At 47.4% G+C, this 18,752-nt stretch overlaps 1 protein-coding gene across 1 annotated transcript; it reads right to left on the reverse strand.

Moving 5' to 3' along the window:
• Positions 1–4,300: 4,300 nt before the first annotated feature.
• Positions 4,301–10,410, reverse strand: CNGA2 (cyclic nucleotide gated channel subunit alpha 2). The gene is made up of 6 exons (XM_045790496.2): positions 10,301–10,410; positions 9,989–10,081; positions 9,175–9,345; positions 7,965–8,072; positions 6,047–6,153; positions 4,301–5,706 (listed from the first exon to the last, which is right to left on the reverse strand). Exons 1-6 carry the CDS (start codon positions 10,408–10,410, stop codon positions 4,301–4,303), a joined length of 1,995 nt encoding a protein of 664 aa, XP_045646452.1.
• Positions 10,411–18,752: the final 8,342 nt, after the last annotated feature.

Consider the following 18,752-nt stretch of genomic DNA (forward strand, 5'->3'; position numbering starts at 1 on the left):
AGATTAAGGGACAAATAGGTGCTGCTGAGGCTGGAACTCAAGCTGGGCTGAAGTGGGGGCAGCAGTGTGCCGGCCAAGATGAAGCCACCAAGGGTCAGACCAAAAGGGGAGGGAGAGTGGTGGGTAGGAGCAAGGGCTTTTGTTTTCTATAGAAGGTCACCAATGCAAAGAAAAGCACATTGATAGCCATATACAAATAGGGCAATTTATCTCAGGTGGGTATTTTCAGAGGAAAATAAAGAACATTCCAATTCAAGTATTTTAAAACTAAGAGCAGGGAACATCAGACTATGCTGAGTAAATACAACACATAATGGAAAATGCACTTCAGTTCTTATATTACAGCCAGTTATGGGAGAGAAGCGGGGGTGGTGGCCAGCAACAGACAGGAGAGAGTCATGCTCTTATAGAAAGCAACCAAGGAGGGGACCGGGAGGGGACACAGAGAGAGACAATATCTGCCTAGGCTGACATCCAGGTGCTCACACAGGCATCCACACCACATCTACACAAGTGTTCACACACACATTCACATACTCACACACCCCAAGCTTCATGGATATTCTTTCTGTAACGCTTTCATCTTTTTCTCAAGGAACAAACTGTCCAGTGTTCAGGAGAGTCTCACATAGAAAGCTGTGGTAGGCCTCAGAGAAGAGGCCCCTAAACTGAGTCTCAGAGGAAGAAAAGGCAGAAAACAGTGATCCAGGCAAAGGGAACAGCATGAGAAAATTTCCAGAAGCCTAAAGAACGTGGACATTCAAGGCACTGCAAAAGGTCATTAGACTGGAAGATGTCTGGGGAGAGGGTGGGAACAGAGCCCTGAATCCTGCATCTCAATCCAGTGGGCTCCCCAGATGATCCAGATGAGTCACTTACTTTGCACTGGGGAAAACTAGGTCCAAGATTCAATGTCTGCTAGATTGATGTGGGCTGGAAATCAGGCACCCATGGGGGCTGGACCAAGGGTGAACCAGGTTCCATGGGAAAAGGCTGCAGATTTCTTGCTAAAACCAAGGAAATATTTTTCAGTGCAGTCATCCCCCTTCTTCTGGGCCCAGTGCCACTCTAGGACAACCAAACTAATATCTATTCTGGGTTCCAGCACATAGTGAAACTGAGCTCCTTAGTGTAGCCTTAGCTATGATCATCTGGGCAAGCAACTGGTTGGGTCCCCAATGACCCCTCCTCCTGGTGGCTCAGCCTCTAATTAAGTGAAGGGACTTAGAGCCCTTTCTTCTAGCCCAGCACTCAAAGGGAGAGCATACACAGAATGCTGTTCCATCATGAGTGCTGCCTTCCTACTGTTGCCACTCTCAGGGATAAGGTCTAAGCATGGGTAATGTTACAGATCCCTCCAAGTGGGTCTGCCCCTGGTTAGGCTTTGTTACTGTAAGTTATGAAAGAGGCCAAGAAATTACATCTAACGTAAAAGAAGTCTGGCTAGAAGAACGAATTCCAATGAAGATCAGTGGCAACACCTACATCCAGGCAAATTGGACTACATCAAAATTAAAAACTTCTGGGGGCGCCTGGGTGGCACAGCTGTTAAGCGTCTGCCTTCGGCTCAGGGCGTGATCCCGGCGTTATGGGATCGAGCCCCACATCAGGCTCTTCCACTATGAGCCTGCTTCTTCCTCTCCCACTCCCCCTGCTTGTGTTTCCTCTCTCGCTGGCTGTCTCTCTCTCTCTGTCAAATAAATAAATAAAATCTTTAAAAAAAATTAAAAACTTCTGTGTGTCAAAGGACACAATGGACAGTGAAAAAGCAACTTATGGAAAGGGGGGAGGAATTGCACATCATATATCTGATATGGGCTAATACCCAGAATATATAAAGAACTTCTACAACTCAATATGAAAAAAACCAAACAACATGATTAAAAATTTTGCAAAGGACTAAACAGACATTTTTCCAAGAAGATATAAAAATGGCCAACAAGCATATGAAGAGATGCTCTAAATCACTGTTTACCAGGGAAATGAATATCAAGACTACAATGAGATACCCACACTCATTAGGATGGCTACTGTAAAGCAAACAAACAAACAAAAAAACAGGAAATAAGCGTTGGTGAGGGTGTAAAGAAGTTAGAATCCTAGTGCACTGTTAGTGGAATGTAAAATGGTGCAGTTGCTATGGGAGACAGTATGATGGGCCCTCAAAAAATTAAAAAATAAAATTACTGTATGGTGTAGCAATTCCACTTCTGGGTATCTTCTCAAAAGAAGTAAAAGCAAGAACTTGAGCAGGTATTTGTGTATTCATGTGCATAGCAGCATGATTCACAGTAGCCAGAAGATGGAAACAACCCAAGTGTCCATCAATGGACGAATGGATAAACAAAATGTGGTCTATCCACACAATGGAGTATTAGTCAGTCTGAAAAAGGAAGGAAATTCTGACACATGATACAACATAGATGAACTTTAAGGGCATTATGCTAAGTGAAATAAGCCTATCACAAAAGGATAAATAGTGTATAATTCCACTTATATGAGGTATCTAAAGTAGTCAAGTCATAGAAACAGAAATTAGAATGGTGGTTGCCAAGTGCTAGCAGGGAGGGAAAATGGGGAGTTGTTGTTTAATGGGGACAGAGTTTCAGTTTGGGAAGATGAAAAATTCTGGAAATTTGTTTCACAACAATGTGAATGTACCTAACACTACAAAACTGTACACTTAAAATAGTTAATATGGTAAATTTGATGTGTATTGTATTATGATAAATAGAGACATAGAGAGATAGATGATAAACAGGCAGATAGATGGTAGGTAGGTAGGTAGGTAGGTAGGTAGGTAGGTAGGTAGGTAGGTAGATAGATAGAGATAAGTGGTATGCACAAAAGCATCTGAGTCTGCACACTTGCCCACTAATTAACACTTGTCCTTTGGGTTCCTAATCATCTGGTGGTACCCACTCAAGTATCTGCTCCTCCAGAAGATCCTCTGTAAATCCCCAGATGCAGCCAGTGTTTCTGTCAAGACCTGGCTATTGGCAAATGGAAACATAGGCGTTCAGTGTGTTCACTCAGTAAATAAGCATTTTCTGAAAGCCTCCTCTGGGCCAGGCATGTTGCCAAGGCTGCAGACAAAGCAGTGAGGGAGAAAGTGTCCTACACCTTTCCTCGAAGAGCCCACAGTCTGGAGGGGAAACCAGTTCTGTCAAAACCAACCATACAGCGTGATAAGAGCCAGGACATGGACTCTCAAGTGCTGCAGGAGTCTAGAGAGGGGGTGATTGACTGCCTAACTGGGAGCCTTCTCCAAGAAGGTGGTGCCTGATCTGAGTCTTGAAGGACCAGTGGGGCTTAGGCAGGCAGCAGAAGACAGCAGAGAGTGTTCCAGTCAGAGTGAGTCCTGGATAAGAGGGGAAAAGAGGGGAGAAAGGGAAAGAATGTGAATAGCAGAATTGAGCAATAACCACAACTAGTTCGAATGAATTTATTAACTTGTAGGTGCCTCTACTGAAGATGTGAACTTGAAGAGTCTCCCACCCACTGCCAGCCTCCGGGCTTCTTCAGTAATGCTCTGTATAGAAGGGTGATGACCAGAGCTCCCACCCGCCTCCTTCTCCAGGTGGCATTTCCTTGTTCATCACTCCCTGCTCTGGAATGGACCAGGAACCAAGAAAATAATCATCTCTCTGGTCTAGAGAAGACTACAGAGACCTCACTCCCGGCTAGCAACAGTCAGATGGATGAACAGAGCAGAACCTGGAGTGCCTGATAGAGAGGCAGCCCTGAGTGAGCACGCTTTTACCTGCCAACCTCCTTTCATGCCTTGGGAGACAGACACAGTACCTATGCTAACTGTCTGCAGTCATTTCTTGAACTGCATACATGTGCAGGGAAATAGGGATATTCAGAACACATATTAGAAAAGCAAGGACCAGAGCCAAGTGGGAAGCAGCTATGTGTAAAAGAGCTTGGAGAGAAGGCAGAACTGCAGTAGGGTGCACAGTGTCCTGCAGATGGGCTTCTTCAGAGCAGATCATTGTCCAGGCTCTCAGCCGCAAGAAAGGCCCCTTGAAGATAATTCAGCTGCTCATCTCTTCTTTCCTTGTATTTGGACAGGCTGAAGCTCCTGAAAGCTGAGCCAATATGGTCTGCACTGTGCATAAGCTTGGTTATTAGCTGGACTTGGAGGAGGACTTCTAGATGATTGAGCCAAAAACCTAGGACAGAAAAGCTCCAAGGAGAATTCAAGAGGGTAATGCATACAAATACGGACACCTGCACAGCTCTTCTAGTTCCTGGGGTCAAGGCCAAGGCTGGGAAGGCAGTTGAGCCCAAGCCCTTACGGCTCATCAGCAGCAGCTGGCTCAGGGCTGTTCATCCCGTCTGACAGGTAATCATCCTCATTGTTCTGCTTCATCTTGGTTTCCAGAACTGTAATGCGCTGCTTGAGTTTCTGCTGGGCTCCTGTGTACTCAGCCAGCAGGCGGCCGAAGCGAGTGTACAGGGTCTCCATATTGGTCTCCAGCTGCTCTAGCTTCTCCTGCACATCTACTTCCATGCTGGCTGCCACCTCATTCTCATCCAGCAGCCCCTCCTTCATCAGGATCTCCCGGCCCCTCTCCTCCAAGACCTTCTTGGCATCGGGGTATTCAGTCACAGCTTCCATAAGATCATCCTTGGACAAGCAAAACAGATCTGAGTAACCAAGGCTACGGATATTGGCTGTGCGTCTATTGCCCATTTTGCTGCCCTTAATGTTAAGGATACTGATCTCTCCAAAGCAACTCCCAGCCGAGAGCAGGGCATATTGAGTAACACCATCATCAGCCACTACTGCCAATTTGCCTTCCTTGATTATGTACATTTCCTTGCCAATATCCCCCTTGCGGCAAATGTAATCTCCAGGGCTGAAGACCTGAGGACGGAGCTTCAATACCAGCTCCACCAGCAGGCCAGCCTCACAATCCTGGAAGATGCGCACTTTTTTGAGTGTGGACAGATGTACATTGATGGCTATCTCAGCCCTCAGCTTGGCTGGCAAGTTCTTGAGAACTTCCCGCTCATCCACACTCTTCTTATTGGTCCACAGGTAGTCAAACCATTTAATGACCTTGGCTTCCATCTCCTTGCTGACCTTTCGGAACTGCATGTAATGTTTGACAGCATCAATCTTGGCCTGGAATTCAGCCCGGGTGGCATTCATGTTGGAGATCATGGAGCCCACATTTCCCACAATGGTGGCAAAGATGAGGACACCAATCAGGAAGTCAAAGATGACAAATAAGTACTCTTCATCCTTTACAGGGGGTGGCGTCTCCCCAATGGTGGTGAGTGTCAGGGTAGACCAGTAAAGGCAGTAGATGTATTCCCTAGCCAGGTAGCCATACTCAGGATCAGTGATGTTGGGATAAACCCAGGTGTCAACCCCAAAGCCAATGGACTTGGAGATGGCATAGTAAATGCAGGCATTCCAGTGAATGATGACCAAGATGTAGAGGACCAGGTTGCTGATTCGGAAGATGTTGGGGTAGCTGGTGCGTGTCTCAGTACGGTCGAAGAATTCAAACATGCGGGCGAAGTGTAGTAGGCGGTTAAAGCGCAGCTCAGGGCTGTGGATGCCCACAGCAAAATAGATCAAGTCTGTGGGAATGATAGAAGCCACATCCAGCTTGAACTGCAGGGTGTGGATATAGTTGTCCCGCAACTTCTTAGGATCTTTGACCAGCAACCCCTGCTCCAGAAAACCTAGTAGAGATGCAAACCAGTACATCAGCTCTGCCCTCAGGCCTGTCCCCCACAATAGGCTAAGAGCTAAGAAATTGCACATTCAGCCCTCCTTCCCAAGTAGAGGTATAGGAAACTCACATAGAAGAGCTGGCCTGAAGAACCCTAAAAGATGACCCCCCAGTCTGAACCTCACTAAGCACATGGGGACTGTGAGGTTCAAAGAGGAGGGGACACCAACGCAAGTCCCATCTAGGCAGTTGAGTCTAACACTGTGTCAAGAGGGCTTCTTAAACTGTGGACTCAGGACTTTGGACCTATGGGTCATGCTCCTGCGTATGCATCCCAGTTGCTCACTTACCTGTGCGCAGTCGGATGAAGAGGTCTGTGATATACACTACATCTGAGAAGTAGTCCAGCACCAGCCACACTAAGTAGTAGCCTTTCTGTAGGTCACTGAAGCAGGCTCTGCAGGAAGACAGGATGAGATTTCACCCTCAAAGTCAGCCAATGCCCTCTGGAGGCCTCAAACTGAGTGCCCACTGAGCACAGGGCTTGGGATGGCTACCAGGGACACTGACCAATTGCAGTCAGTTTAATGTCATGAAGAAACTTATTGACAAGCAACTTCTACTCCAATCCTTATTAATACATAGACAGCCTTAAATAGACATCCACACTGACCATTATTTGTCTCTCATCCACTGGACTATGAGTACCAAGAAGGCAGAGGCCACCTCTTAGTCATTACTGCATGCCCTATGCTCTAGCCCAGAGCACCAGGATTTGACAGGTGTGAGTTGAATGAAAAATTAGTCATTGGGAGTATGAACTATAAGACACAGCTGAATAGCCTCCATGTTCATCTCTGCAACATATACCTCTTGAGAACCCAACATAGACCACTGGCCAATCCAGGTGAGAGAAAATAGTAGCTGGACTTAGTCGAGAGGCAGTGGGAATGAAGAGAGGTTGGAGGCTGCAGGAGTTTTAGGAGGAATTGGCAAGACTTGGTGACTGAATGGGTAAGGACCTAAAGAAGGAACCAAATAGGAGATAGAACCCTAGACGATGACCCAGTGAATGTACTAGTCAAAGGGAAGAACAGTTAATTCTGACTACTTGGTCACATTTCAAATAAAATCCAAGCCCTCTCCACTGGTCCACAAAGCCTACAGAACAGTCCCGTGCCTGCCTGATGTTCACTTGAAGTCCTCCAGCCACAGTAGTCCATCCTAGGACAAGGTCTTAGCATTTGTTCCTCCTTCCCAGAATGTTCCTTTCACCAGCCTCAGGCATCTAAATAACTGATTCCCTCTCACCATCCAGGTCTCACCTAAGGTGTCACCTTCTCAGAGAGGTTTACACTGACTGCCCTTTCTCTAGTAGCTTCCTGCCTCAAGTCCCTTGGGCATTTGTTTTGTTCTTGTTTATTGCCAGTGTCTCCCACTAGCCTGAGAGCTCCAAGAGAGCAGAGACCATGAGTGTCTTGTTCACCATATTATCCCCAGCACTTAGCACAGAGCCTGGCATCCAGTGGATGCTCAGTCAAACCCTTGCTGAATGAATAACTGAAGTGGGGGATGGGGTGGGGTGGGAAATGATGTCAAGGAAAGCTACCTGTAGAAAGTGGCTTTGGAACTGAAACTGTAAGAAGAATCTCCATAAGCTAAAAATGGGGAAAGGGAATTTTCTCTTGAGGAAACAGCATGTTATGGTCCAAGAGTAGTGAGTGCTGGGGTTGGGGTATGTCCAGAAGGTGGAACTAGAGAGAAGGCCAGGTCCAGAGGGCATTGAAGCCTACTCTGAGGGCTTCAACTTCATCCTGTGAGCAATGGGGGGGGGGGTGCAATTGAAGGGTTTGTGAGGAGGAACTGACATAATCAGATCCCATTTTCTACCAACCACACTAGTTTCAAGTGTGAAGGATGAATTGGAGGGGGAAAGAATGCCTACAAGAAATGGGTGCAAGGCTATTGTAGTTGTCCCAGGGAGAGAGGAGGGTGGCTTTACCCAGGACAGTATTGGTGTAGATGGAGAAGTAGGAACAGATACCAGGGAAGGATAGACTTGAAGTTGTGGCAATATATTAAGTTGGGAAATAGGGGGCATTGGGGGTTAATAGGGCAGAGGCAGGTGTCATTGGCAAGCAGGGAATTCAGAAAGAAGGCTGGGTTGGGTGAGCTCTGTATCCACAGCTGGGACTGGTGTACTCTCAACCCCAAGGCCTGTTGACCGGGATGATTTGGCCACCCCCTCCCAGAACCCTCCCTGCTCACCTGGCCACCAGCAGGCACCAGTTGTAGAGGACAGGCATAGCAATGACAAATAGCCAGCGATAGTACCAGTCCCCAGCTGGATCCAAGACAAATAGTTCAAATTTCTTCCTGAGGAGACAGGCAGAAGCCAGACTTGGGGACTAGGTCCTCAGTGTGGCAGCACCTCAGTTCCCAGAGGCCAGGGGTCCTTTAAAAAGTGATGCTTAAGAGGATGTAAGGGGTAAGGACTGGGTTGGCTCAGGGCCCCATTTTCAGGGAGCCACAAATTGGTACTGGGCATTGGAGTAGAGCTAAGATGGGCAAGGGTCACCCCTCTTCCTATTTTAACCCCACATAGACCCATTGGTTTCCATGCCTTGTGGAAGCCCCTTGCCCAGAGAGCAGGGGATGGCAAGGGGCAGTATTTTCATTGGGGTGGGCCTCAGGGCCTGAGAAGGAACTTCCACAGGATGGTAATAAGGGCTCAGGGCTTGTTCCCATATCCTTCCTGGGAAGAGAGAGGAACTCCAAGAAAGTGAGTGCCACGTGCTTCCTGCCCACCCCACCCTCCCTGTTTGGTCCCTGGCCTCCAGCTCTCAAATCATTTTCCCATATGCTATATCCTATCTTGGCAAAAGCTCTTTTCCTCCACTGGCCAGAAGTGGGGAATGTCGGCTTGGCCAGACATCCCCAGTCGCCAACTCATTCCTCAAAGAACAGACCTTCCAGTGCCACCTTCTCCACCCTCCCCACAGTTGTTTCCAGGCCTTCCCCAGCAAGCCAGCCCCCAGTATGGCCTCCTCAAAGGCCCACCTCTGTACTGACATTGGCGCTGGTGTGGGCATACTCTCAGCAGCACTCCCTAATTGTATCCTCCTCTGTATTTACTGACTGCTAGAACCAAGATGGGGCTGGCACACATCCAGGTGCCCTTGCTGTTTGCTTCTTGATCAGCAAGAGGACATCTGGCAAGAGGCAGCTAGGGGGAAAAAAGCCACCAGGTGTTCCCATGGCAATTGGCCCCTGGATGTTGGAAAGGCTGTGAACAGGGACAATGGAAATGTGCTAGAGTTAAAACCATAGCAGGTCTCCCCTGCCAACCCCTTTCCCTGCCATGTCAGGGCTTGGTATAGACCCCAGTCTTCCTCTGGCAGTGGCATAAGAAACCCCACCAAACCCTACAATTGCATGCTTGAGAGTCCTGCTAATCCTACAAGCTGGACAGCTATACTTGGTGCCCTTGCCCTCGCCGTCCTTGTCGCCTTTGCCATCCCCTTGCTGTGTTGTCACGGTCTGGAGCTCAGGCCCACGGAAACGCTCCAGGAATGAGTCAGGTCGAGGTTCCTCCTCACGGAAATTCTTGTTGGCCCAGTCTCTGATGATCCCCACCAGGCGGACAATCCTAGAGATGAGAATCAACATGAGACAGAGAGGAGAATCATGCTGTTCAGAAAGGATGTGGACCCAAGGGCTCACTATCTGGTTAGGGAGATGGAGAAGGGACCTTGGAAACAAGCCAGTCTATGATGTCTCCCAGGCTAAGTGTTGGGATGGGGGCCAGCACCAAGGGCAAGGCGCTGGAGTTCAGGTATGACTCTGAATGTAGCCTGAGGGACAAGGGATTGCTCTGGGAAGACTTCCCGTCAGAGGCGCTATCTCAGTTGATTGTGGAGAACAAATAGTGGTCTCCAGGGCAACATAAAGGTTGTGCTAATGGAGGACAGTCCAGGAGGAAGATTGGTCCAGGCTTACTGATTTCCCTGTGGAGCCTATGACTCTGGGCTGTAGACCTCAAAACCCTCTACCTAGACCCCTTTGCTGGGAAGGATTCCTTCCCCCCTCCCAATGCTGAGACACACAACTCTGAAGGCAATACTCCACTGACCACTCCCAGCTTGCTCACAGGACCCTCCTCAGGAGAAAAATGCTTCCCAGGGGTCTTAGCAGAAAGGCTCAGTGGGACTGAGAGAAGGTGAGTTATGGTAGCCACTCTGACAGGCCCCATGTGCAGAAACAGGTAGCAGGAAGGCAGTGGTGGAACCCACCTGCGGAAGCCACCCCTCCCCCGCTGGGGGGCATCCATCTCTGCCAGCCTCTGCAGTTCTGAGGAGGTGTCATCATCGACTGCGGACTGTGGCCTGTAAAGGAAGGAGCAGAGCTGACCAGGGTTTCTCTGGGCATACCTTGTCTCCTATCAGCACTTTTCTCTCCTGGGAGGTGCCTAGAAATCCCATAGTCCCTTTTTAGAGGGTATCCTTAAGCCAAAAGATGGTTTGCTCTGTGATAATGAGGCAGAGCTGGGAGAAAATAGAAGCCTCCAGGCCACCTCTGAAATGATCCAGCCTCAACAGACTCACCTGCTGCTGCTCCTGTGGTCATCTTTGCCATTGGCCTTGATGGCAGGAGGTGCGTGGTGGTTGTGGTTATTGGCTGGGGAACACTTCACACCATTGGATTTTTCTGTCATCCTCCATGTACAACCAGTATCTTCACCTGCCAGGGAGATGGCCAAGAGGAAGGTCACAGAGGATCTTGGGTACCATATAAGGCAGAGGAAGTACCAGGCCTAAGTATCAGGCTCTAAACACCAAGAAGATGAAGGTGTTGTCTCCACTCTGCCAGGTAATTTAAAAGGCAAACAACACTAAATTACAAAATGTGCTTATTTTTCTTTCACCCCAGTGAATTTCCTGACATATGAACTATCAAAGCTAAAACAAAATAAAGTGTATTTAAAAACACAAAAACAAAACACCTGTCTAAGACAGTGCACCTCGGCGGCACAGTCAGTTAGTTGAGCATCCAACTCTTAGTTTGGGCTCTGGTTGTGACCTTGGGGTCTTGAGATTGAGCCCAGAGTTGGGCTCCATGCTCAGCGTGGAGTCTGCTTGAGATTCTCTCTCCCTCTCCCTGCCCCTCCCACTTGTGTGCTCTCTCTCTCAAATAAATAAATAAATAAATAAATAAATAAATAAATAAATAAATAAATAAATCTTTAAAAAACTGTCTAAGACATCTTCTGGTGCCCTGGCTTTTCAGATGCCCGGCACATGCTTAAGCTGCTGAGCACCTCCAAAGCAGCCACTGCCCCCAAACTCCTGTCCCATAGGTGGAGATGTATCTCCTTGGCCCAAGGCAGCTGCCACGCTACCACTCCCCCCTGCTCTCTGGTTCTCCTGACCTGAGACCACCTCAGAGCTCATGCTCCTCAGATGAAAGTTCATCTCTCATTGACTTTTTCAACCAGCAGTACTGTCTCTTGGGCATCTTCCTTTCAGCTCTAGTCACATTCTCCCTAGTACTCCCAAGTAATGTTGTGCAAGCTAAGGAACAAAGAGGAGCTCATGGTTGGGACAGGCAGTGAGGAGGAGAGGAGGGAGAGCTCCCATGGGTTCCATAGGCAGTGGTACCAGTCAGGACTCTCTCCTTTGGGCTATAGGGAGCCTCGGAAGAGCTGAGCGAGAACATGGCTGGAACAGCATTATATTCTAGAAAGATCTTCTGGCTGCTATGTAGAGACTGGATTATATGGGGAGCAAGACTGGAAGCAAGGTGGTAGGGAGAAGACTGAAGAAGATGGTGACAAAGGAGACTGAGACAAGTGGGCAGTGTGGAGAACTATTCAGGAGGGAGAAAGGACGGGACTCACAAAAGGATGGGGTGTGGGGAGCACTGGAGAGCAAGTGGGTGGGATTACACAGAAAGAAAATACAGACTAAGGGACCAGGTCAGAGACAGCTCTGGAGAACCCCAAAGTTTAACACATGAGTAGAGGAGGAGGTGTCCACAAAATACACTAGGAAGGAGCAGCCTGAGAGGGAAAAATCCTGAAGAGAGAGAGGAGATTACATTCATTCTGCCATGTTTCTTGCCATGGGGTCAGGGAGGCTGGAGAAAGAGAGATTCAGAGCAGATTTGATCAGAAATGGTCAGCACACCCCCCAGGTTGCCTATGGCCCCTATTGTTGAAACCCTGTCCCACTCCGCATCACCTCATCCTCCTCCATCTACCCGTTCCAGCTTCCAAAGCTGTCACCATGGCGATGGCAGGCACACCAGGCTCTGTGGTGAGTGGTAATAACAAGCAGCCTCAGAGCTGCTCGCTTGGTGCTCTCTGTGGGACTACGGTACTGGGATGCTAATGAGGGCACCTGAGGGATAAGACCCAGCATCTCCGAGTCCCTGCTTAGACCCTAGAGGCAGCAGACCATGGAGACAGAAAGTTCCAGGCAATGGAAACAAAGCTGGTACCACTCACACTGATCAGAGTTGGCCTCAGTGGAGCACTGTTCAGTGAGTGAATAGCAGGGGTAGAGGTGGGGCAGTAAAGGGCAAGTCCTTTGCAGGGATGGAAGAGACACTGGTGTGAGGAGGCTGGACCCAGAGTAGAGTGTGAGCAGAGGAGGTCAAGCCAACCCAGGGAGGCTGCAAATACAAGACAGAGGACTTGGAGCAGCCTCTCACTGATAGAGATCCAGCGCAGGCCCTGCCCACCACCACTTAGACCTCTTCCTTCCTTATTAATCATCCCTAAGAGCAGTGGCACTCAGCCCACAAAAAGGGATAGCTCTGGGGGCATATGACAACATTTATGGCCTCTCTAAGGTTCTAGCACCAAGACAGATTCCTCTCCCATTATTCCTGCTCCTTTTCTGATAGGAACAGGCCCTTCCTTCAGTCTGGTTGCCCAACAGCTGCCCTGCCACACACATTCCTGTTCATCAGAAGCACCCCCTCATGCTGCTTGCCAGGGAACAAAGGCAGGCAGCTATCTCCTGGCACTGCAGGCAACTAGGCCAGGGGTTCTCATCTGCGCGCTCTCCAAGAAACTTCATCTAGTCCTAAGGCTAATTAAGTCCTAAGTCCCAAATTAAGCTCCCAACCCAGGCATCTCTCCCAAGCTGCCCACCCATATCTCCAGCTGCCTAGTAGACATCTCCTTTGAGGCACCTCAAATGCAACATAACTAAAATTAAACTTGACATCTTTACCTACAAATTGGCTTCTCCAAGTTACCCATCTCATAAAGGGGGGCTGCCTTCTACCCAGTAATCCAAATCAGAAACTTGGATGTCAACCCTTATTCCTTATTTCCTTCAATCATCATATCTAGACATCCTCTGTCTTCAGTCAATTGTCCCCCAAAAGTGTCAAAGATCAGTCCATCTACTGTCCTCTGTTCCCAAGGCTCTGGCCTGGTCTCAAACCTTGACCGTTGCTCTCCAGACATGCTGCAGCAGACTCTGACTGCCCCAATCCTCACCAGGCTGTGGAATGGAGGGGAGACATGGACACCATTAGGGTTTGCTGGGAGTTAAAGCTCTCAGAGGAGACGAGAGCAGAGAAGGAGGCTGAGGGTAACATTCTCAAGACCTGCAAAGGTAACATGTGGCCCAAGGAGCCAAAAGAGTGGGTAAAACTGGTGACCTTATCAAAAGCAGCCTCCTACCTTCTCCCCTCTAGCAGCCATTAGTTTGTTCTCTGTATTTACAGATTTGATTCTGCTGGTTGTTTGTTCGTTGGTGGGGAGATGGGAAAAATGGGTGAAAGGGGGTGGGAGATACAGACCTTCAGTTACAGAGTTAATAAGTAACAAGGATGAAAAAGGTACAGTGTGGGGAATACATTCAATGGTATTATAACGGTGTTGTATGGTGACGGATGGTAGCTACACTTGTAGTGAGCACAGCATAACATATAGAGAAGCTGGATCACTATGCTGTATACCTGAAACTAATGTAACATTGTGTATCAACTATACTTCAACTTTCTATTTAAAAAAAAAAAACAGCTGCAAGGAGTGATGGTAAAAGACAACATGTTTTGCAGGGTTTCATAATGAGTAGTAGTAGGTGAGGAAAAAAAGGTATGAATATGTCTCTTTCCAGAAGCTTGACTGAGAGAGATAGAGTAGAAACTGGAGAAGGTGGGATTGCAGGAGGCTCTCTGTGTTGCTCGTGTTATTCTTTTACTGAAATGAGATAATAAAGTGGTATAAAGCTTCTGAGGTGGGATTCAACAGATAATGAAAGTATCTGTGTATTTGACCAACTCCAGTTAAGGCTGGAGCTCATGAAAGATGGATATAATGGGTGACAGGAAGTTTCATCTTCAGAGGCATCAGGCATCAGTAGACACAGACTTTGGAGGAGGCCAGAAGGTTTGCAATAGCTGTGCAACTGTGAGGGCAGGAGTAGGCTGGACAAAGAAGACAGCAGACCATGTAATTGGCAAAGAGAAGAGAAATGGGCTAGATCCTAGACAGAAAGCGGGAGGCTTTCAAACAGAGTAAGGTGACAATGATTCTGTAAAAAGCCTGACATTAATCATGATATACTTCTGAGCCTCTTTCCTCCTCATCCACAAGTTGAAGAACAAACTCAAGACTTTTATAGAAAAAACAGCCCTGGTCCAGGGAGTCTTTTGGACCCTAGTTGAAAGTATTCTGAGGGGCGCCTGGGTGGCGCAGTCATTACACGTCTGCCTTCGGCTCAGGGCGTGATCCCGGCGTTATGGGATCGAGCCCCACATCAGGCTCCTCTGCTATGAGCCTGCTTCTTCCTCTCCCACTCCCCCTGCTTGTGTTCCCTCTCTTGCTGGCCGTCTCTGTCAAATAAATAAAATCTTAAAAAAAAAGAAGAAGAAAGAAAGAAAGCATTCTGAGGACAATTCTTTCAGAGATGCTAAGACCAGGGACAGGAGGGACGAGTTAGTCATACAGCCAAGATAAGAAGCCAAACTACTAACTTCCAGTTTGTGGCTCATTCAAATATTCACTGTTGCCTTGCACTCTTTTATTCACTCATCTAGCCCATGCATATTCCCAGAGCACCTGTTGTGCATCAGGTCTGTGCTAAGTGCTGAGGTCAAACAGATGAGTCTGGCAATTCTCTGACCTCAGTGTTGCTTTCAGAATAAAAAAGACGACAGGAACACAATTCATCCTCAGAGTCACTTCTTGATTCATGCCTATTCTGTTTCTCAGCAGCATTTGACACAGATTATCTACTCTCTCATTCTTGAAATAATGGGTTCCACTCTCCTTATTCTCCTCCCTCACTGGCCACTTTCTAGTGTCCCCTAAAAAGCCTCTTCCTCTTTCTTAATTCTGAAGTTTGGAGTTTCCTGAACTCAGTCTTTAGATGGATTCCTTATCTTTTCTGTCTCCATCATCTCCTCATCCAGTGTTGTGGCTTTAAACACATCCGCATGCTGATGACTTGTAAATTTATAACACCAGCCCAACCTCTCACCAGAACTCCAATTTGCCTCCCTGACATTACCACTTGGATGTTGAAGACTGAATAGGTCCAAAACTGAGATCTTGATCTTTCTCTCCAAACCTTATCCTCCCACACTCCTCTACATCTCAATAAATGCAATGTTGTTCTCCCAATTATTCAAGTCAAAAACTTCAGAGTCATCCTTGACTTCGGTCTTTCTTTCATGCCCACACACTCTGTCTATGCAAGTCACAAGGACTCTACCTTAAAAACATGACATATGGCACATGCTCAATAAGTAAGCTTTGAATGAATAGTCAATGAACTATACCTGCACTTTCTCCAGTCAGTTACTCCCTCTCTTTCCACATCCATTACTTAGCTTAGACTTTCACTATTATCAGTTAGGTCATTTTAAAGGTATATATGATACTTCTGCTTCTGGACAAGATGGAGTATCAAGGACTGGATATACCCTCCAGAAAGAAACAACCAAAGTTAGACAAAATACATGAAACAACAGTTTTCAAGACATTAGGCAATGATGGCAGTGATTCCTAAGAGCCAGGAAACAAATGAGGTGATCCCTACAATTAGCCCAGGTTACTTTTGTGAGAGGTGCCAGGCCATGACACAGAAAGAGAGAGGAATCCCAGGTGGAGCCTGATAGATTCCCTGGATTGAGAAGACAGACAAGAGAATCCAAGGATACCAAGGCAGCTGGAGTTTACAGAACAGAATACTGGGGAAGAGAAAACTGCACAGAGAGAGAATTCTGGATATATGCAGAGTCCCTTTCAAGTTTTCTGCTGGCATTTACCAACACACACCTATGAGGAAGGAAGTTATCCATGGCTGGGGAAAGAACAATTCCAAAAAATTAGAGGTTACAGTTCCCAACCCTAACATAGGACTTGGAATAGTGTTTGATGCCACCAACTAAACTGGAAAACTTAGTAATTCATGGGTTATCCAGTAGTGCATCCAGAAGGGTCCTGCTACTGTGGTGTGGAGTAATTTGTTCCTAGACTGAACACTATTCTGGTCCCACTGAAAAAGTCTGAAAAACAAGCCTCAAAAGGATCAAACTCTTTCCAAATAAGTTAACTTAATCCCAGAGCAAGACCCAAAAATATTTTTTCAAATAATAAAAAAAGTATCCAGCATCCAACAAGGTAAAATTCACAATGTGTGGCATCCACTCAAGAATTACCAAGCATATAAATAATGTCTCCATAATGAAGAGGAAATGATCTGTTAATTAAAACAAACCTAGAACTGGTACAAATGTAGAATTACCAGACAAGGGTATTAAAACAGTTAATACAACAAAGAGAAAAAAGAATCAGAAAAAGAAAGAGCAAAGCATCATTGAGCTGTGGGACAACTTCAAGTGGCTTAATATAGGTGTTGGCGAGGTTCCTAAAGGAGGGGGAGAGAGAAAAAAATATTTGAAAAAAAAATAGCCAAAAGTTTACCAAGTTGGACAAAAACTATAAGCCCACAGGTACAAGAATTCTGCTCAATGCTTCTTTCTAAGCATAAGAAACATGAAGAAAACTATACCAAGGCACATTATAATCAAATTCCCCAAATCCATTGATAATGGGAAAACCTTAAAAGTAGCCAGAGAAATAAGACACATTATGTACTGTCACAAAAGTAAGGATGAAATCAAATGTCCAATAATAAAGGTAAGCAAGTGATGGTAATAAGGAAAATCATTCTGCTGAGCCCCAGGGTTTCCTTCCAGCTTCCAACTGGACATTACTCTCTGGCTGCCCTTGGACAGGTGCAGTTCACCTTGTCCCAAATCACACTGAATTTACCACCACCATCAGCCCTTAGACAGACATTTGTGACTGACTGAGACCAAGCGTTCGGCTTGTGGCCTTCAGGGTGGCTTGGCACTTAAGCTTCTCCCTGAAGAGCATGTCCAGGCTCAGTCTCCCTGTGCACAGCTTCCTGTCAAGTTCCCAAAGTCCTACAGTGAAGCCTGAGTCCAGACTATGCCACCTTTTTTGCGAACACCCCCCTGCACTACATTGTGCACTGCCTGAGGGCAGGCATCAGGATCTGCTTTGTTATACAGTCTCTCCCCACACAGCCTTACAGCTGGTTCCTGGAAAGCACTCCACACATACTGAAGGAAGGAAAGAAGGGATGGAGGCAGGGGGAGGACACATAAAGGTTAGACCTTGGTGCAGTTCTGAGGAACCTCAGAAGGCAGAGCTTAGAAGAGGGAACTGCTAGTAGGGAGACACTCCAGTAAATCCTTCCAGGTGACTGGGTACCCCAACTTGTTTAATAGTCCAGGCCATCCTGGCCTCAGATTCAAGTTAATACCAGCCAGATTTTTTTCTGCTATGATTGGGAAGGGAACTCTTCCATGACTGATAGCCTAGACAGGCAAGCTCCAAGTCTCAGCCAGAAGCTAGTGCCCCAGATATTCAATTCCAGCCATTACAACAGAGGAAGTCCTAGGCTGTAGGCAGAGAATGGTACCAAGGGGTGAATCATGCACATCATGAGTGGCAGGGCAGTAGGGGCAAGCAAGTAGGAAAGCAGGGAGGTGGACAGGCAAGCAAACAGTGACAAGGAGAGCCAAAAAGAAGCTAGAACCTGGGGATGCAGGGACAGTTTCTCATTCATTGAGCAACTACCATGTGCTAAATACTTGACCTAAGTTAATGCATTTAATCCTCGCAACAATCTGATGAGTCTGATGCTATTATTATCCCCACTGCACAGATTCACACCTAGGCAATCTCACTCCAAAAGCACACTCAGCCACAGGGCCAGCCTGGCAAGCGAACAGAGCCAAGGACTTTGGTATGAGTACCAAGAGGAGAGTTAGGTCAGAACTTCACCAAACACTGCAGGCTTTTGAGGAGGTGAAGTTGCAGTGACCCTGCTAAGTCCCAAAACTAAGGACAGTGTTGGGTACTTATTGAATGGATGGGGGAATAATGTACAAGACAAATTCCAAACTCTGCATTTGGGCATTCAAATCCCTTCTGGATCTCACCAGACCCATCTTGGCAGCCTCATCTCTTGTGGGGCCATCTCATGTTGGAGTCTGGTGGGGTGTGGCTAGGTCTGATTCTGGTAGTTCTGAGGCAACCATGGCACCTAAAGGCCAACCAGGTATACTCCTGGCTGCCTTCCCTAGAGGAAGTTGACACTGAGTACTTGGACTAGGCACATATGCTTTGAGTTGAGCCACCACCCTGGAGGCCTCACCTAACAAATAGTGTTAAGGACTCTGCTCATGCTCTGCCAACAGCAGGGCCAGGACACTGGAAGGAAATCTAGAGACCAGGCCACCCCAACATCAGCTGCCTCTTATGGCCACAGGCCAACATGGATGGAGCTGACACTTCCTGGTCTGGGGTCAAGCTCAGCTGAAGAACCAAAATGGAGAACCTGTCCCTGCCCCAGGCGTGGCTCTGGAATCTTCCCTCAGCCAGAAGATCCAAAACCTCAATGCAGATGTTTTTGCCCAAATGTCAGAGGGGCTGGCTCCCAAAGCCTGAGAGACCTGCAGTGGACACTCTCCCTCAAGTCTCTTCTGAAGAAGCCAGGG

Source organism: Ursus americanus, chromosome X (assembly GCF_024610735.1).
Source record: "Ursus americanus isolate L20-20 chromosome X, mUrsAme1.1.p, whole genome shotgun sequence".
Taxonomy (NCBI): domain Eukaryota; kingdom Metazoa; phylum Chordata; class Mammalia; order Carnivora; family Ursidae; genus Ursus; species Ursus americanus.

What these genes read in the sequence shown, in the direction of transcription:
- CNGA2 (XM_045790496.2), bottom strand. Translation starts at nt 10,410, where the DNA reads ATGACAGAAAAATCCAATGGTGTGAAGTGTTCCCCAGCCAATAACCAC. An exon ending in GACCACAGGAGCAGCAGCAG is followed by an intron (nt 10,082 to 10,300) that starts GTGAGTCTGTTG and finishes CTTCCTTTACAG; the next exon opens with GCCACAGTCCGCAGTCGATG. An exon ending in GGCGAGGGCAAGGGCACCAA is followed by an intron (nt 8,073 to 9,174) that starts GTATAGCTGTCC and finishes CTGTCTCCTCAG; the next exon opens with GAAGAAATTTGAACTATTTG.